General features: G+C 39.8%; 1 protein-coding gene across 1 annotated transcript in view; it reads right to left on the bottom strand.

The window, feature by feature from the left end:
• The window catches only part of muc5.2 (mucin 5.2), a 33033-nt gene extending 15787 nt beyond the window's left edge, over positions 1 to 17246 (bottom strand). The window contains exons 1-29 of the mRNA XM_079604377.1: positions 17135 to 17246; positions 16965 to 17036; positions 15718 to 15753; positions 15312 to 15576; positions 15006 to 15117; positions 14414 to 14501; positions 14203 to 14282; positions 13871 to 14084; positions 13149 to 13274; positions 12942 to 13059; positions 12719 to 12857; positions 12433 to 12540; positions 12136 to 12205; positions 11802 to 11936; positions 10560 to 10727; positions 10344 to 10438; positions 10121 to 10250; positions 9766 to 10012; positions 9617 to 9657; positions 9424 to 9527; positions 9134 to 9285; positions 8774 to 8912; positions 8569 to 8679; positions 8253 to 8432; positions 7923 to 8162; positions 7577 to 7733; positions 7282 to 7413; positions 3583 to 7100; positions 596 to 599 (exon numbers count right to left, since the gene is read on the bottom strand). Of these exons, the coding sequence (XP_079460503.1) occupies positions 596 to 599; positions 3583 to 7100; positions 7282 to 7413; positions 7577 to 7733; positions 7923 to 8162; positions 8253 to 8432; positions 8569 to 8679; positions 8774 to 8912; positions 9134 to 9285; positions 9424 to 9527; positions 9617 to 9657; positions 9766 to 10012; positions 10121 to 10250; positions 10344 to 10438; positions 10560 to 10727; positions 11802 to 11936; positions 12136 to 12205; positions 12433 to 12540; positions 12719 to 12857; positions 12942 to 13059; positions 13149 to 13274; positions 13871 to 14084; positions 14203 to 14282; positions 14414 to 14501; positions 15006 to 15117; positions 15312 to 15576; positions 15718 to 15753; positions 16965 to 17036; positions 17135 to 17228 (7075 nt within the window). The 5' untranslated portion in view covers positions 17229 to 17246. The remainder of the gene's footprint in view (positions 1 to 595; positions 600 to 3582; positions 7101 to 7281; positions 7414 to 7576; positions 7734 to 7922; positions 8163 to 8252; positions 8433 to 8568; positions 8680 to 8773; positions 8913 to 9133; positions 9286 to 9423; positions 9528 to 9616; positions 9658 to 9765; positions 10013 to 10120; positions 10251 to 10343; positions 10439 to 10559; positions 10728 to 11801; positions 11937 to 12135; positions 12206 to 12432; positions 12541 to 12718; positions 12858 to 12941; positions 13060 to 13148; positions 13275 to 13870; positions 14085 to 14202; positions 14283 to 14413; positions 14502 to 15005; positions 15118 to 15311; positions 15577 to 15717; positions 15754 to 16964; positions 17037 to 17134) is intronic.
• Positions 17247 to 20136: the final 2890 nt, after the last annotated feature.

Here is a 20136-nt window from a genome sequence, read left to right as displayed (position 1 = left end):
AGCAGTTGTAGTGGCTGTTGATGGCGTTCCTGTGGGAGGTGTTGTTACGATCAGTGGCGTTTCAGCAGTAACAGCAGTAGTAGAAATTTCAGGTGCTGTTGGTGTTGGTGGAACAGCAGTTGTAGTGGATGTTGATGGCGTTCCTGTGGGAGGTGTTGTTACGATCAGTGGTGTTTCAGCCGTAACAGCAGTAGTAGAAATTTCAGGTGCTGTTGGTGTCGGTGGAACAGCAGTTGTAGTGGCTGTTGATGGCGTTCCTGTGGGAGGTGTTGTTACGATCAGTGGTGTTTCAGCAGTAACAGCAGTAGTAGAAATTTCAGGTGCTGTTGGTGTCGGTGGAACAGCAGTTGTAGTGGCTGTTGATGGCGTTCCTGTGGGAGGTGTTGTTACGATCAGTGGTGTTTCAGCAGTAACAGCAGTAGTAGAAATTTCAGGTGCTGTTGGTGTCGGTGGAACAGCAGTTGTAGTGGCTGTTGATGGCGTTCCTGTGGGAGGTGTTGTTACGATCAGTGGTGTTTCAGCAGTAACAGCAGTAGTAGAAATTTCAGGTGCTGTTGGTGTCGGTGGAACAGCAGTTGTAGTGGCTGTTAATGGCGTTCCTGTGGGAGGTGTTGTTACGATCAGTGGTGTTTCAGCAGTAACAGCAGTAGTAGAAATTTCAGGTGCTGTTGGTGTCGGTGGAACAGCAGTTGTAGTGGCTGTTGATGGCGTTCCTGTGGGAGGTGTTGTTACGATCAGTGGTGTTTCAGCAGTAACAGCAGTAGTAGAAATTTCAGGTGCTGTTGGTGTCGGTGGAACAGCAGTTGTAGTGGCTGTTGATGGCGTTCCTGTGGGAGGTGTTGTTACGATCAGTGGTGTTTCAGCAGTAACAGCAGTAGTAGAAATTTCAGGTGCTGTTGGTGTCGGTGGAACAGCAGTTGTAGTGGCTGTTGATGGCGTTCCTGTGGGAGGTGTTGTTACGATCAGTGGTGTTTCAGCAGTAACAGCAGTAGTAGAAATTTCAGGTGCTGTTGGTGTCGGTGGAACAGCAGTTGTAGTGGCTGTTGATGGCGTTCCTGTGGGAGGTGTTGTTATGATCAGTGGTGTTTCAGCAGTAACAGCAGTAGTAGAAATTTCAGGTGCTGTTGGTGTTGGTGGAACAGCAGTTGTAGTGGATGTTGATGGCGTTCCTGTGGGAGGTGTTGTTATGATCAGTGGTGTTTCAGCAGTAACAGCAGTAGTAGAAATTTCAGGTGCTGTTGGTGTTGGTGGAACAGCAGTTGTAGTGGCTGTTGATGGCGTTCCTGTGGGAGGTGTTGTTACGATCAGTGGTGTTTCAGCAGTAACAGCAGTAGTAGAAATTTCAGGTGCTGTTGGTGTTGGTGGAACAGCAGTTGTAGTGGCTGTTGATGGCGTTCCTGTGGGAGGTGTTGTTACGATCAGTGGTGTTTCAGCCGTAACAGCAGTAGTAGAAATTTCAGGTGCTGTTGGTGTCGGTGGAACAGCAGTTGTAGTGGCTGTTGATGGCGTTCCTGTGGGAGGTGTTGTTACGATCAGTGGTGTTTCAGCAGTAACAGCAGTAGTAGAAATTTCAGGTGCTGTTGGTGTCGGTGGAACAGCAGTTGTAATGGCTGTTGATGGCGTTCCTGTGGGAGGTGTTGTTACGATCAGTGGTGTTTCAGCAGTAACAGCAGTAGTAGAAATTTCAGGTGCTGTTGGTGTCGGTGGAACAGCAGTTGTAGTGGCTGTTGATGGCGTTTCTGTGGGAGGTGTTGTTACGATCAGTGGTGTTTCAGCAGTAACAGCAGTAGTAGAAATTTCAGGTGCTGTTGGTGTCGGTGGAAGAGCAGTTGTAGTGGCTGTTGATGGTGTTCCTGTGGGAGGTGTTGTTACGATCAGTGGTGTTTCAGCAGTAACAGCAGTAGTAGAAATTTCAGGTGCTGTTGGTGTCGGTGGAACAGCAGTTGTAGTGGCTGTTGATGGCGTTCCTGTGGGAGGTGTTGTTACGATCAGTGGTGTTTCAGCAGTAACAGCAGTAGTAGAAATTTCAGGTGCTGTTGGTGTCGGTGGAACAGCAGTTGTAGTGGCTGTTGATGGCGTTTCTGTGGGAGGTGTTGTTACGATCAGTGGTGTTTCAGCAGTAACAGCAGTAGTAGAAATTTCAGGTGCTGTTGGTGTCGGTGGAACAGCAGTTGTAGTGGCTGTTGATGGCGTTCCTGTGGGAGGTGTTGTTACGATCAGTGGTGTTTCAGCAGTAACAGCAGTAGTAGAAATTTCAGGTGCTGTTGGTGTCGGTGGAACAGCAGTTGTAGTGGCTGTTGATGGCGTTCCTGTGGGAGGTGTTGTTACGATCAGTGGTGTTTCAGCAGTAACAGCAGTAGTAGAAATTTCAGGTGCTGTTGGTGTTGGTGGAACAGCAGTTGTAGTGGATGTTGATGGCGTTCCTGTGGGAGGTGTTGTTACGATCAGTGGTGTTTCAGCCGTAACAGCAGTAGTAGAAATTTCAGGTGCTGTTGGTGTCGGTGGAACAGCAGTTGTAGTGGCTGTTGATGGCGTTCCTGTGGGAGGTGTTGTTACGATCAGTGGTGTTTCAGCAGTAACAGCAGTAGTAGAAATTTCAGGTGCTGTTGGTGTCGGTGGAACAGCAGTTGTAGTGGCTGTTGATGGCGTTCCTGTGGGAGGTGTTGTTACGATCAGTGGTGTTTCAGCAGTAACAGCAGTAGTAGAAATTTCAGGTGCTGTTGGTGTCGGTGGAACAGCAGTTGTAGTGGCTGTTGATGGCGTTCCTGTGGGAGGTGTTGTTACGATCAGTGGTGTTTCAGCAGTAACAGCAGTAGTAGAAATTTCAGGTGCTGTTGGTGTTGGTGGAACAGCAGTTGTAGTGGATGTTGATGGCGTTCCTGTGGGAGGTGTTGTTACGATCAGTGGTGTTTCAGCAGTAACAGCAGTAGTAGAAATTTCAGGTGCTGTTGGTGTCGGTGGAACAGCAGTTGTAGTGGCTGTTGATGGCGTTCCTGTGGGAGGTGTTGTTACGATCAGTGGTGTTTCAGCAGTAACAGCAGTAGTAGAAATTTCAGGTGCTGTTGGTGTCGGTGGAACAGCAGTTGTAGTGGCTGTTGATGGCGTTCCTGTGGGAGGTGTTGTTACGATCAGTGGTGTTTCAGCAGTAACAGCAGTAGTAGAAATTTCAGGTGCTGTTGGTGTTGGTGGAACAGCAGTTGTAGTGGATGTTGATGGCGTTCCTGTGGGAGGTGTTGTTACGATCAGTGGTGTTTCAGCCGTAACAGCAGTAGTAGAAATTTCAGGTGCTGTTGGTGTCGGTGGAACAGCAGTTGTAGTGGCTGTTGATGGTGTTCCTGTGGGAGGTGTTGTTACGATCAGTGGTGTTTCAGCAGTAACAGCAGTAGTAGAAATTTCAGGTGCTGTTGGTGTCGGTGGAACAGCAGTTGTAGTGGCTGTTGATGGCGTTCCTGTAGGAGGTGTTGTTACGATCAGTGGTGTTTCAGCAGTAACAGCAGTAGTAGAAATTTCAGGTGCTGTTGGTGTCGGTGGAACAGCAGTTGTAGTGGCTGTTGATGGCGTTCCTGTGGGAGGTGTTGTTACGATCAGTGGTGTTTCAGCAGTAACAGCAGTAGTAGAAATTTCAGGTGCTGTTGGTGTCGGTGGAACAGCAGTTGTAGTGGCTGTTGATGGCGTTCCTGTGGGAGGTGTTGTTACGATCAGTGGTGTTTCAGCAGTAACAGCAGTAGTAGAAATTTCAGGTGCTGTTGGTGTCGGTGGAACAGCAGTTGTAGTGGCTGTTGATGGCGTTCCTGTGGGAGGTGTTGTTACGATCAGTGGTGTTTCAGCAGTAACAGCAGTAGTAGAAATTTCAGGTGCTGTTGGTGTTGGTGGAACAGCAGTTGTAGTGGATGTTGATGGCGTTCCTGTGGGAGGTGTTGTTACGATCAGTGGTGTTTCAGCCGTAACAGCAGTAGTAGAAATTTCAGGTGCTGTTGGTGTCGGTGGAACAGCAGTTGTAGTGGCTGTTGATGGCGTTCCTGTGGGAGGTGTTGTTACGATCAGTGGTGTTTCAGCAGTAACAGCAGTAGTAGAAATTTCAGGTGCTGTTGGTGTCGGTGGAACAGCAGTTGTAGTGGCTGTTGATGGCGTTCCTGTGGGAGGTGTTGTTACGATCAGTGGTGTTTCAGCAGTAACAGCAGTAGTAGAAATTTCAGGTGCTGTTGGTGTCGGTGGAACAGCAGTTGTAGTGGCTGTTGATGGCGTTCCTGTGGGAGGTGTTGTTACGATCAGTGGTGTTTCAGCAGTAACAGCAGTAGTAGAAATTTCAGGTGCTGTTGGTGTTGGTGGAACAGCAGTTGTAGTGGATGTTGATGGCGTTCCTGTGGGAGGTGTTGTTTCGATCAGTGGTGTTTCAGCCGTAACAGCAGTAGTAGAAATTTCAGGTGCTGTTGGTGTCTGTGGAACAGCAGTTGTAGTGGCTGTTGATGGCGTTCCTGTGGGAGGTGTTGTTACGATCAGTGGTGTTTCAGCAGTAACAGCAGTAGTAGAAATTTCAGGTGCTGTTGGTGTCGGTGGAACAGCAGTTGTAGTGGCTGTTGATGGCGTTCCTGTGGGAGGTGTTGTTACGATCAGTGGTGTTTCAGCAGTAACAGCAGTAGTAGAAATTTCAGGTGCTGTTGGTGTCGGTGGAACAGCAGTTGTAGTGGCTGTTGATGGCGTTCCTGTGGGAGGTGTTGTTACGATCAGTGGTGTTTCAGCAGTAACAGCAGTAGTAGAAATTTCAGGTGCTGTTGGTGTCGGTGGAACAGCAGTTGTAGTGGCTGTTGATGGCGTTCCTGTGGGAGGTGTTGTTACGATCAGTGGTGTTTCAGCAGTAACAGCAGTAGTAGAAATTTCAGGTGCTGTTGGTGTCGGTGGAACAGCAGTTGTAGTGGCTGTTGATGGCGTTCCTGTGGGAGGTGTTGTTACGATCAGTGGTGTTTCAGCAGTAACAGCAGTAGTAGAAATTTCAGGTGCTGTTGGTGTCGGTGGAACAGCAGTTGTAGTGGCTGTTGATGGCGTTCCTGTGGGAGGTGTTGTTACGATCAGTGGTGTTTCAGCAGTAACAGCAGTAGTAGAAATTTCAGGTGCTGTTGGTGTCGGTGGAACAGCAGTTGTAGTGGCTGTTGATGGCGTTCCTGTGGGAGGTGTTGTTACGATCAGTGGTGTTTCAGCAGTAACAGCAGTAGTAGAAATTTCAGGTGCTGTTGGTGTCGGTGGAACAGCAGTTGTAGTGGCTGTTGATGGCGTTCCTGTGGGAGGTGTTGTTACGATCAGTGGTGTTTCAGCAGTAACAGCAGTAGTAGAAATTTCAGGTGCTGTTGGTGTTGGTGGAACAGCAGTTGTAGTGGCTGTTGATGGCGTTCCTGTGGGAGGTGTTGTTACGATCAGTGGTGTTTCAGCAGTAACAGCAGTAGTAGAAATTTCAGGTGCTGTTGGTGTCGGTGGAACAGCAGTTGTAGTGGATGTTGATGGCGTTCCTGTGGGAGGTGTTGTTTCGATCAGTGGTGTTTCAGCAGTAACAGCAGTAGTAGAAATTTCAGGTGCTGTTGGTGTTGGTGGAACAGCAGTTGTAGTGGATGTTGATGGCGTTCCTGTGGGAGGTGTTGTTTCGATCAATGGTGTTTCAGCAGTAACAGCAGTAGTAGAAATTTCAGGTGCTGTTGGTGTTGTTGGAACAGCAGTTGTAGTGGATGTTGATGGCGTTCCTGTGGGAGGTGTTGTTACGATCAGTGGTGTTTCAGCCGTAACAGCAGTAGTAGAAATTTCAGGTGCTGTTGGTGTCGGTGGAACAGCAGTTGTAGTGGCTGTTGATGGCGTTCCTGTGGGAGGTGTTGTTACTATCAGTGGTGTTTCAGCAGTAACAGCAGTAGTAGAAGTTTCAGGTGCTGTTGGTGTCGGTGGAAGAGCAGTTGTAGTGGCTGTTGATGGTGTTTCTGTTCCTGTGGGAGGTGTTGTTACGATCAGTGGTGTTTCAGCAGTAACAGCAGTAGTAGAAATTTCAGGTGCTGTTGGTGTCGGTGGAACAGCAGTTGTAGTGGCTGTTGATGGCGTTCCTGTGGGAGGTGTTGTTACGATCAGTGGTGTTTCAGCAGTAACAGCAGTAGTAGAAATTTCAGGTGCTGTTGGTGTCGGTGGAACAGCAGTTGTAGTGGTTGTTGATGGCGTTCCTGTGGGAGGTGTTGTTACGATCAGTGGTGTTTCAGCAGTAATAGCAGTAGTAGAAATTTCATGTGCTGTTGGTGTCGGTGGAACAGCAGTTGTAGTGGCTGTTGATGGTGTTCCTGTGGGAGGTGTTGTTACGATCAGTGGTGTTTCAGTAGTAACAGTAGTAGTATAAATTTGTGGTGCTGCTGGTGTCGGTGGAACAGCAGTTGTAGTGGCTGTTGATGGCGTTCCTGTGGGAGGTGTTGTTTCGATCAGTGGTGTTTCAGCAGCAACAGTAGTAGTAGAAATTTGTGGTGATGTAGGTGTAGGTGAAATAGCAGATGTAGTAGCTGTTGATGGCGTTTCTGTTCCTGTGGTAGGTGGAAATTCTATAGGTGGTGTTTCACCTGTAACAGCAGTAGTTATTCCAGGTGATGTAGGTGTTGGTCGAACAGCAGTTGTTTTAGCTGTTGATGGAGTTCCTGTTCTTGTCGGAGGTCGTGTTTCTGTCAATGGTGTTTCAACATTAACAGAAGTAGTATAAATTTTAGGTGATGTTGGTGTCGGTGGAACAGCAGTTGTAGTAGATGTTGCCATTTTTGGTGTTGTTAGTGTTACTGTAGTAGGTGTTGAAGTGAAAGTCTTTGTGGTCGGTATTGTAATTGTTGTTTTAGTAGTTTGTGGTGGAGTTGTGAAAGTGAATGGTGTAGTTGTTGTCATGCATTTTGAAATAGTTCTTATTATCGTGCCATTAGATCCACATACAGCAGTGAAACATGTTCCATTCCCATCTGTGGTATCGTACACCACTTCTCCAGTAGTATATACCTTCCCATCATAGGTACACAGAGAAATGCATTCTTCCTTTGTAACACATTTCCTGGTGTCCTCCCTCAAAAATGGCCTGTCTGAAGGGCACCGAGGAAAACACCCTAGGAGTATAATAAAAGGCCAGATGGAATAAACAAGATACACACATTTCTTTCGACTCAATGTTTCTTGACTCTTGAAATAAAATATTTATATTAATAAAAATTTACTAATTCACTCATAATGTTGCAGTTTGGGCTGTACAAAAATATTGTTTTCAAAGTTTTAAAGAATAATCCATACCCTCCAGGAGAGGAATTTGATTAGAGCATGTTCCTGATGGGTTTCTGCAAGTTTTCATGCAGGTCGATCCACAAGTTTTGTAGTGCCACTCACATTCACTTTGAGGGTTGTTGTAGTACTCACAGAATAAAGCTGCAAGAACAACCAATTCAGTCAGCACTCAGCAGTATGACAATGTTTATAGAAGATCAAGCAATAGAAGGTAATGAGTATAGGCCTAGGCTAAATCTGAGGTTGCACATTTAGTGTGGAACTCTGAATGCAATAAACAATTTCTAACAGTATTAGGACTTACGGCAAATGCTTGGGCTCCGCCATGCTACACAAGCTCCTTTTTTACGGCATTCAGCAGCATAAGCTGCCACTGCGGTACAGAAACAATCACAGTCACCTCCGCTGTCACATGCACAGGTGTCCCTTACACAGGCATCATAGTATGGGCCAGAGTCCACCTAGACACAGGAAATTCAGTAGAACCTTTAGGGTAACCGGTTTTATGTGCTATGCTAAATTGTGAAATGGTAAGATATATATATATTTTTTTTTTTTTCATTCATGGAATCAACAAAGGCTGATCATTTTAAAAAAAATCCAGAAGACCAACAACTTTCTGAATTCATAAAGTTTATAATTGTACATACATGTGAATGGCAATCTGTAAAGACAGGGCTTGTGATGATGCTGCATTGTTTGATAGCCCAGGCCTTCCGATGTGGATTTTTTTCACATGGGTTCATAAAGCTGCTAATTTCTGGGCAGATGGGATTCACCTTCCAACTATTCCCAAATGCCACTGCATCAGTGACCTCTTCTCCATCATGCTTTACAAAGTCATTGTTCGCATTACCATCAAAGTTTCCACACAGTCCACACACCTTGCCCTGTCATAGAGATCGTATGTTAAGGTAAGATAATGAACAGGAAAGTGTAAAAGATGATTGTGTGTTTGTGAATGTAGGGGTAATGCTTACCTTAAATTTAGGATGGAGTTGGAGCATCAGACTCGTTTTATTGTCCCAGATTAAGTTCAAAAGACCTTTGACCTCTATGACATTGTATATCCCAGCAGTATGGATTAGATATTGGTATTCAGTTCCATTGCTTTCAACAACTTTAATCCCATTCTCCTCAGATAAAATCATCTGGTATCTCTGCAGGATTTAAGAAGTCAGTGGAATAAAGTTATCCATAAACAACATAAATAACTGGATATAACTCTCTCATGATGTTACGAATACTAAAATACTATTATACTCAAGCTGATTTTGAGCTATGAAATAACCTCACCCCAAAGAAGAGATTGATGGACTTGGAGCAAATGCTGCTGCTGCCCCCACAGGGAATGTTCTCTGTGACCAGGCGTAAAGAATATGAACTCTGGTCTTTATTGCAGTAATCCTAGAGGGGTTGCAGAAATTAATTGTGTGTCAGGTCAGAATTTTACTTTTTTTTTATTAAATTAGGCAGGAACCCAAATTGATGAAAAACATACATGGGCTAAGATGTGTTCACAGTCTCCGTGGAAAGAATATTTCCTGCCATCAAAAGTCATGAAATGACCGTCGCCAAAGATGGTACAGGTGCCATAACACTCTTTATCTGTACAAGTCCACATCCCGTTTATGCATGTGCTGAAATATAGAGCAATTCACAGATTAACCCTTTAATGCACAGTCGTTATCAGCTTTTTTCTGTCTTACCTCCCATTTTGGGTTTATTTAAAGTAGTAGTAAAGTACATTTCAAGTTTTGAAAATTTCTTGTTTTGGCCAGAGAAAAATTAGCACACACGTGGTGATGGTATATCTGTAATATTTATATGTAATATAATATTGCTATCAATGCCGACTCACCAGTTGTTACAGTCCTGCTGAACTTGGTCTCCAGGTAAATAGGAGAGTCCATTATGGGTACAATTACATTTTTCCTTCTCCACACACCCACCATTGCCATCAGCCAGAAGGCCGTCTGGACACATACACCCTGATACACACCCTGTGCTCACCTATAGCCAAAACAAATCAAGAAGGTCCAGCAGTGTTAACCCTCCTTTTTTTCATAGCTCTGCTTTTACAAATCCATTTGTGGCAAACAAAACAAACTTTTTAGAAATGTCAGTTATGATGTCCTTATCCAAACTCACGCAATTGTTTATGTCTTGGTTTTGACATGTCCTTTGACATTCTGTTCCTTTTTTTCCAGGTTCATAATTTGAACATTTGAAGAAGACCATCGGAGCCACACAGTCTACAAACACAACAGGCACATAGATGGGAAACTTCATCATACCAGTGATAACTTGACTAGTGGAATTGCAGAATTAAGTTGCAAGTTACCTTCTGGACTGGAGCAATGTAATTTGCCAAGGTTACAGGTGCTGTAATATGACAAAATTGTGCAAATAAGTAATTACTAATGGTCTTCACGAGTTATCATTGGTATTCTGTCAACAATGCATTGGGTGTGAAATGAGGAACTCGTATACCATGCTACACCATCTATGTAGGATACTCCTGATGGCTCTATGACCTTGTCGCCTTTGTAACAAGGACACTGGTCAGGATGTACACAGCTGTCTTCTTCATTAAGGTATGTTCCCTCAGAACAGACACAGCCGTCTACAGGTGTGAAGGACCCTTGGCAGGTGTTATCATGAACACTGAGAGAACGGCAGGTGCTTCCACAGCTTTTCACTCCGTAAGAGTACTTCATGTTTTCTGAACACTCGGATACTGAGCACAGGTAAACACATTTTTATTATTCATTGTTTCATTTCCAAATCAACAGAATGTGATTCAAATGCATGAATTGTATAGAACTGTACAAACAAAAGTTCTCACCACAGGGTTCTGAATCCATCCAGTCCTGGAGAATGACTCCTTTGGCAGCACATGCGTGGGCATAAGTGGACACGGCTGCACACATACATTTCCTAATATCTGAACACTTGCATGTGTCATAGACGCACCACTGCAAAGGATGAAACCAGGATGCAATTATATGTCATTCATTCATACAGTTAATTTCAAAAGAGAAAAAAGTGTTCTGTGCAAAAACACTCACTTGGTAGTAAATCTCAGGACATATTTCTGAATGACATTGGGAGAAGGTGCCATTTGGGTTTGTGAGACGGGAACACCAGTCTTTAGCAAGTTTCTCTGAATGGAAAGAATAAAGACTTGACGAAGTTCTGTAATATTTTCAACATAAATGATTGCATATATGATTATTTTTTATTAGGTTTTATTTATTATTTCTTAACGTTTGTAATGTGTATACCTGTGTCCACACTCAGACTACAGGGGTTGTCAAAAGTGTTTTCAAGATCTGGACAGCTGTATGGGTTTTTCTTCCAAAAGTTGACAAAAGTTATTGGTGTGCCCTCTATGATGCCTGATTCTGTTTTAAAATCATCTGTTTGGACATCATTATAGTTTCCACACAGACCTGAAATAAGCAATGTGTAGAATTAAAAATAGTTAACGATTTATACAATGTCTGTAATTCATTCACTATGTACTGATACATTTTTAAAAGGTTCTTTCTTAAAGGAGTCATAAACATTATTTTGTATTATACTACGGGGCTGTTGAATGCTTGAATCTGATTGGTTGATGAACATTCTAAGGTGTGCAATTATCTTCAGGGAAATGCACGGCTAAAGTAGTTCCAGGCAGGTCTTGACCATTACAGTTCCATCACTTCGACAAATGATTTCAGTTATTTCAAATGTCTACAGATTACAACAGCAGAAAAACCCAAACCCACAACAACACTGACAAAGCAAATAAATATAGTAAACAATAGAATAAAACCGTCACATTTTTCCATGTTTTTGGCCACAGAATTAGGCTACGTTTTGTACGCACAACAACAAATAGCCTACTCTCTCTCCACTTAAAACGCACACACGCATAGAAACGTGTTGTCACTTGTCAGCGCTGCTCCAACAATTGTATCAGTAAAATAGTTTTACAACTTAAAAACTACAAGACATTTCTCACTGGCGAAGTAATAACTGCTCTGTTCTTGAAGTAGAAAAACGTAGAGTTTCGCTATTAATAGAGACGCTGCAGCCGAGCACTGTTGTGAGAGATGCAGATAGACTGAGGTAATTCATATCAGTGGCTCAATTCTCCGTTACTAGCTCTAAAATGACGTTTTGGACTTGGCATTAGTCCTACACACGTTTTAAAAGAGAAAACCCTGAAAAATGTCTTGAAATACATCACTTGAATAATGTTTTGAGGTGTGATAAGTTAACGTAGTATAGTTTTAAAACTTATATTTTTAATAAGCGGAAAAATTACTCGAGCTGAATTATTTGCTTCGCGTCGTTGCCGCAATACCACCACCTCGGGTGTGCATAATTTTTCTAATAATTAAATTATTAGCCTACTGAATATATGTTTTAACTATTGGTCAGTTTATAATATTTTAGTTTTATAAATTACAATTTTCACTTCTTCTCTACATTCTGTAGCAAAAAATGGATTCTTCTAATCACATTAGACAACTTACCACTCATTTTTCCTTTCTCTTCAGTGCTGGCTACAATATACAACTGCATGACTGGAGCCAACTGGATCTCTAGACGAAGACTCTTCAAATCAGCAATAATGAAGGAGGAAGAGGGCTGGAAGATGCTCACAGGACCTGGGACAACGAAATAGGTGGTTAGGATACAAAACAACTTATCAACAAAGACTTTTGTAAATGCTAATATATTTACAGGATATTTACATTTGAAAAATAGAGCTTTGGGTTTTTTAGAGAAATGCATTTAATTAATTATATATGAATTTTATTTTTCACATGTTTATAATAGAACAGTTCCCCATTTTGGACAACCCACCTCCGGTAGCAGGAAGCGTTAATGGGCTGTTTCCGTTCAGTGTCACAACTCCACTGGAGGAAAAACTAATCTGTTTTACACATAAAACAACACAAAGAAAACAAAATGATGTTTTGTAATTCCATATTGGAGGATCTTGTTGAAGTATGCGGTATGTTCTGTTCACTATGCTGAAAGTAAGTGTGCTATTCTAGTGCGGTTCTCCCAGAAAAAGTATTTTGGTTATTTTAGAACATGAAATGATTAAAACATGATGCAACAGTTATTAAAAATAAGAAAAATAAACCTTTTACTTACAGTGGTCCCCGAGATGACAAGGGTCACTGAATTTAGACATGTGTCTGTTCGGGCCGGCTCACACTTTGCCAGATTTCCCACGACAGCAATATCACTGTCATTAGAGTGCTGGAATAAAAAAAGGACTGTAAGAACCTCCAAATGATATATAATGAATATAAATTATCATGTCCATACTTTTCTGATTGTTACATAATAAACCATGTGAATAAAAGTACAAGTGAAGACTTTCATTGATCTCTCCCTGACAGAAAATATCTGTGGATCATCTGATATCCTGACAGACCTTAGTGAGGATGTAGTCACAGTTCCCGCTGAAGGTGAAGCTCTTTCCATCATAAGTGGTGACGTGAGACCCTCCCACAACAGAGCAGATTCCGGGACATTCCCGGTGTGTACAGGTCCAGTGCCCCGCGTCACACACACTGACACAGAATGCAGCAGTGTTAGTATGAGGAAATGTATAAAGGATTTTAATTGTGACTAAAATATTTCAATTAAAACGTTACCATTTTTTACAAGCTTGTTTGTAAGACTCTCCTGATTTATATACTTTGCCATCGTGATCACATGGACACTGGTTCACAGGAACACATCCACTCTGACCAATGTCGTCTTCCACGGTGCCTTTACAAAAAGAAGGCATGATACCATTTATTTTGGGAAAGAAAAAAAACACTGTTGCAAGCACATCTCTTGATATTGTGTGAAATTACCTTCAGGGCAGAAACAGCCGTCCACACAGTGTTCTTTACACATCAGACTTGCGTTTGGATCTTTGCAGGTGTTCTTGCACGGACTTCCACACTCCAGATATTGCATGTTTAGAGGACATGACTTTGCTGCTCCACAGAATAAGAATAATTAGTATATCAAACACACCATACACTATCAGGACTGTGCTGGACACATAAATTCAGTCAAATGTGTCCAAACTGATAGTGTACAGGTGAAACTTGAAAAATTTGAATACCATGCAAAAGTTCATTTATTTCAGTAATTCAACTTAAAAGGTGAAACTTTATATTTGGTGATATTAGCCTTTATTTGTTATAATTTTGATGATTATGGCTTACAGGTATGAAAACCTTTTCACAATATTTAGAATAGCTGTAAGCCATAATCATCAAAATTATAACAAATAAAGGCTTGAAATATCTCACTTTGCATGTAATGAGTCTATATAATATATTAGTTTCACCCTTTAAGTTGAATTACTGAAATAAATTAACTTTTGCACGATATTCAAATTTTTCGAGTTTCACCTGTTGAGTTTTATACCACAGCATATAACTATTATTTATTTATTTTTAATCATGCCCATACATTCTGAAAATTCTAATATTTAGTTAAATATTGAGCTGTAAGTAGAGTGGTGGTAATGACATTTTATTCCCACTGATTTATTTTCTATTTATCTTCCAGAAATGATACTCACGACAGAGCTGTTCTGTCCTCCATGTTCCTGGTTTTCCTCCAGCATGTGTGCACTGTCGTGAAATCTCCGTGAGTGTGTTGCAGAGACAGTCGTGATTGCCGTAACATTGACACAGGTCGTTCACACAGGCGTCTTCAAATGAACCCATGTCCATCACATTGTAACAGTCGCTAAACCCTGGACTGCTGAGATACTGCTGGCAAACACTTGTCTGCTAAAAAGAAAAATGATTGAATGCAATGTTTCAACTGGCAAATGAGATAAAAACAAATGTACTTATATCAGCCCAAAATCTGGAAAAATGATTAAAAAACTCCTGATTTGTCTCATACCTGGTCGCACTGATCCCTGGGTGGAAGTATAACGTCCTCGCAGGATTCAGTTGGTGTGGACACCTTCCATGTGGCCGGACCTGAGAGGGATTTAGCTGGTTAATGCAATACTATGTGTACAGCGATCAGGTGTTTAGATTTTGTCTGGCATTCAAAATAATCTGTAAAGCAAATGTTTTCATAGGTCATTTGATCAAAACATCATGTGTACCGTTTTCAGAAATATCATCATTCTTGTTGCCGTTGTAGTTTCCACAGAGTCCACAGGTCTGACCTCGGTACTTCTCTGCAAGTTCAATCTAGGGAACATCATATTATAAGATGATGACAGTGATACAAATACAGTTTATTTTCTCAAAAATGGTCTGTCATAATGTTTGTTTATAGCAGTACAAACACACTTATTAAAATCAACATTGAACTGTCAGATACCTGTTGGTTCACTGTGGCTTACTTAGATGATTAATATTTGCTTTATGATTTGTAGAACTGATATCCTGTTTGATGTTTAATTTTCCTAGTCTTGCTTATTGTGTGCAAACAAATATAATGGCGTTAAAGGGTGTGTGTGATTTCATTATATGGTTATGGATTCATCTCGACTCATTCTGAAGAAGAACCTGCACGAAAACTCTCCTGCACGGTTTGCTTTGTTTTTCTTTACTCTTATCGACAGATTTCATCAAATCAGTTTTACAGTTTTCATTTGAACACATGTTTGGCTCTTTATCTCACATTTTCATCACACATACTGTATTACAGTAAAGGTATTTACTCAGCAAGATAATAATCTTAAATCATACCAATATAGAGTTGTCCTCTTCCCAAAAGACAGTCAATCCATATTTGGAGATCTTAATACTTGTTTGACTTCCCTCGATTTTAAGTCCATTCTGATTGATTGGAACAGACACACTGCAAGAAAAAGTGTAAGAAACTTCAGCTAAACATATTTGTATATAAGTAATTGTAGAAGATTTTAGGTGCTGTCTGGACACTATTCTTCACCATGTTTAATCAGCATATTGTTGTCTCTTAATTAATATGAGTTTATGAAAGCTGCACATTGCAGTAGTTACTCATGTAAAAACAAGTAAATATCAACTCACTCTTGATCATCCATAGTGATGTCGCCATTAGTGAGTTTGATGACTGTCCCCTCCAGCTTTATTGTGACTGTGCTAAAAGTGATTGAGCCGTTCTCAGTCTCTCTTTGCATTTGGATGTTAAAGTCAGAAGTTGTGCTGTCACACATCACCGCCAGAACGTAGTTGCACGTGTCTGGCACTTGAAAGAAATGACCATCAAATGTCTTGAAGTGGAAATTTCCCCATGTGCTGCAGATCGTGGACTGATGATCAGGATTCGGTTCAACTGAATCAAGAGAGAAAGTTTATAAATGCAAAACTTTTTGGTAAATACTTTCAGTGAGCAAAAATACACAATTTAGTTTCTTGAAGTGTTAAAGCTGTACAAACTGATGCTGCACATGCTTTAATTTATGTTTTTAAATACCTTTTGTTACCATCACAGTCGCCATAGTGGTGAACACTAAATATAAAAGACAAAAACGAAAACTGTCATATCTTATTGAAATTTCTCATAACATTTTCCTTCTCATTCAAAGTTTTGCAAATGCCTTTATTTTACAGTGTCATTGTTTCATATGTTATATGTAGTTACTATAGTAATAATTTTAAATTATGCATAATTACATTCAACTAACCCTAAGCCTAACCCCAATAGTAAGTACATGTAGTTAATTAATATTACTCAGTACTTAAATGTATAATAAAAGTGTAACCCTTTATATTAAGGTGTCTGTGTTACAGTGTAAATAACACATTTACTGTATGTACTGACTGATAATAATGAACTATATGCACTTACTATAGGGTTAGGATTAGGGTTATATGCATGTAAGTATGCATAATTTATAGTTATTACTAAGGTTTAACAAGGACACTATAAAATAATATGTAACTAATACATTTACCCACTAAATAAAAGTAATAATGTCTTTGGTGTATGCATATTTCTGAACATGTTGTTACTGAACAATGCATGTCCTGAATAATGTGTGTTTATAGTAAAAGCAACCATGGTAAAAAATATTGTAAGGTTATGATTTATTATCATTCATATTAAATTCTTTTTTTTAATGTAAAATGTAATTTTTTTGTAATTCTGAGAAAAATACAGTAACACTTTAGTTTAGGGTCCAATTTCTCGCTGTTAAATAGTTCCTTATTGGCATGCATATTAGGATATTGGCTGTTTATTAGTGCTTATAACACACATATTAATGCCTTATTCTGCATTGACCATATTCTACATCCCACAATCCTACCCAATACCTAAACTTAACAACTACATTATTAACTATTAATTAGCAGTAATTAGGATTTTATTGAGGCTAAAGTCATTGTTAATAGTTAGTTACTAGTGAGAATTGGACTCTAATCTAAAGTGTGACCAAAATGCATATTAGGTTGTATTATATTACTGCACACTTTTATACCTCAAAATATTTTTTCCCAGACAGAGAGAACAGTTTTCTAACTTTTTTTCCCCATAAATGATCGATTTAAACCTAAATACTTTGATACATAATTCTTCAATATATTTGTATTGACTTCAAAGTTTTAAGGTGTACTTGTTGTGGAATGTGACATTTATTAATGTATTTGTGACATTATCTATATCGATGCAATCAATATGCCTTGTATAACACATACATGTAAACACAATTCAATATTTACCTGGAGTTGTTGTTGGCGCCCAGGTAAAGTCCATAGGATTTTTCATAATGTCCCCATAATCTCCCACGAAGTCTTTAAACATAGATGTTGATATTTTAATTATATTTTGAAGCTTTTTGAGCTTTTCTTACATATTGTTTTTGTTCTTTTTTCAGTTGTAGTCTGCTTACCTGCTTGTACGGACAGCAGCCCGACCAATAGGACGACCCATCTCAGCATCCACACCTGGGACATCCTCACAGTCCCCATGGAGACAAGATCCATCCTCAAGAGCTAATGTGAGCTGTATGTCAGCACTAGTCCTTTTATAATGTCTATTAGTTTGCTTTGGAGGAATGTAGTTTGTGATCAGAGGGTGGACCCATTGCTTGAATTAGGCCTTGGGCTTGGTAGATACTTGAAACAAATAAATATTTAATGTCTTCTTTGGTGTTTGCGACTAAACAAACTGTATCTGAATGATGAGAACCAAATTCAGTCACACAATGATTCATTTATCACTTGTTTGAATTGGGCTGTACAAGGATGTGACTCTTGACTCATCCACAATATGAAATATAAATAATTTAGCTATTTAATTTATTTAATTGTCTTAGTAAAATTTGCTAGTGCACTGAACATGTTTTCACTATTTTTGGTCAAATTCTGTGTTTCTGCTGTTCTAATAATGGAATAGCGGTAACACTTTTCAATAATGATTAATTTGTTAACATTGGTTAACTACATAGTTGACCTGAATTAACAATGAAAAATACTTCTGAAGCATTTATTTATCTTAATGTTAATTTCAGCATGATTAATGCATTAAAATCAAAAGTTGTCTCTTAATATTATTTAATGTACCTGAACTAACATGAGCTAACGATAAGCAGTGTTATTTTTTATTAACTAATGTTAACAAAGATGAATAAACACTTTATTAATACGCCATAAATGACAAATATTTTATTGAGTATAGCATTCCTAATAATGATTTTAGGCAAGTGGGATTAAAAGCCATAAGTACAATTACTTATAACATCATATTGTTGTTATTATTACACAGCTCCGTGGAATACTTGATTCTGATTGGTCAATCACGCTATCCAGCAGTGTGTTCTTCCCAGATAACAACTGGTAAAAACTGACACAGGCTCATCCGGGTAACTGAAGTCAGTGCTATACGCTTGGTTTGGTGAGCTAATAAAATATTAAAACTCAAATCAATATTTTGTGTAGGCTAACGTTACAGTTATTTAATTATGTCATCCAATATCGCGGACAAATGCAGCTGCTGCCATTTTGCGACGATTGTTTTGTACACGGTAATGGATTACGATTTTAAAACAGCTCAAAATCAATTGATTGATATCTCATTATCAAATCAATATCTCTTATCTCCATAATTATTTATGTAAGTTACATGATCCCTTACATAACATTTGACCAATTAGTTGCGTTGGCATCAAATGAATATAGTCATCAAGGCATTGCTACAGTAACACATCAAAACGCCAACGCTTCTGCCTATAGACATCTTAAAATTCATTCACTCGGCATGACTCTGAAGAAATGTAGGAGCCCAGGTTCACATCAATTGAACAAATTAAGGAAAATGCATTTTTCTCAGGTACGTTTGGGGCATGATTCAGATGATATGTAGCCAACAAGTTTTGTTCATGGCAAAAACAAAATGGCCATTAGCACTATGGCTGTCCCAGGAAACACTGGGAATGACAAACTAGTCGTCCTGTGCTTCGTGCTAACACATTTCCCTGCAGTCAGAGCAGTTCAGGCTTGACGTGCCACCTCCATGTTTTGTTTAATTGTGAATATTTGGATTAATTAATCAGCTAAAATGTAATTAATTCGATTTAACATTAATCGATTGACAGTCAAACAATGCATACGTCTTAAATCAATATGACATAATCCAAAGGCATATAGGAACAGTACTTGATTCAATAGCCTTTCAGCAGAGTTGTGTACTTAGATCTTCACCCCGGCCCGTTTGACGTTTATGGGTTAGTTCTTCGAAACCTTTTGACGACTGAAGATCTTTCTGGATGCAACACAGCAAACATTTGGGAAGCATTTGAATGTGTAAATATTTGTCTTTTCTGTTTTCACGGTTTGCTTCATGTCAGAGTAGTCTACTGCTCGTATTGAAAGATTAATTTGTAAGTAAATAAAAAAGTAAGTTAATAGCATTATTAAATTATTAAAAAGGTTCCTTAAACAACAGACTATGTTAGTCAGGTGCACTTTAATATCTGAAAATTTTAATTTAATATGTATTTAGCATAAAATGATTAATCGTGGATGGGTGTGCAAATATATTTTTAGGTCTCGTTTCAGTTCAAGTTGTCTTTTAAAATGTAAACGTTAAAATTAAAGGATGAATGCAATGCATGTTAAGAGACAAAGTAGGCGTTTTACAGTCTAAATTCACCTCAGTTTAACTTTCAGTTTTGAGCTTCTGGGTTTCCTTCACAGTATTCATTGAGTGTATTGCATAGAGGTTTGATGGTAATTTGGAAACATTAATCCTGTTCCTGGAGATCCGTCTTCCGCTTCAACACACCTGTCTTAAAATATCAAATGTTTCTGAATATCTTGGCTGGTTTTCTGCTTCAAGTGTGTTTGATTAGGGTTGGAACTGAACTTTGCAGGAAGGAAGATCTCCAGGAACAGGATTAGGTATCATTAGGTATCATGTACTAAAAGTTAGGGTTATTTGCAACATTCATCCATCAAGGTTAATGTTAATTTATCAATATACTATTGTTCATTGTTAATTCACGTTTGTTGGGGAAGTTTAAAATGGGAAGGTAACATTTTACAGCAAGTCACTTAACAAGGAACAATACATTTGTTGTATTCATTCATATTTTGTAATGTTCAACCGCTGTTATATGTTAGTTCATGTTAGCTCAGGTCTAATAAATAATGTTAACAGATGCAACTTTTGAATGTAATAATGTAGTAAATGTTGAAATTAACATAAGCTAAATATGCTAATAAGCGTCTAGTTAGTAGTGAGAATTGGACCCTAAACTGAAGTGTTTCTGATATTAACAAAGAATGAATTATATAATAAATGTTAATAAATGCTGTGACTGTATTTTTTAAAGTTTACTGATGCTAACTAATGTTAAAGTGGCAGGAATTGAGAAATCAAATTGTCCTTGAT

Source organism: Phoxinus phoxinus, assembly GCF_949152265.1.
Source record: "Phoxinus phoxinus genome assembly, chromosome: 25".
Lineage (NCBI taxonomy): Eukaryota > Metazoa > Chordata > Actinopteri > Cypriniformes > Leuciscidae > Phoxinus > Phoxinus phoxinus.
The sequence above is the reverse complement of the archived record's forward strand: the minus strand, read 5'-3'. Positions and strand labels throughout refer to the sequence as shown.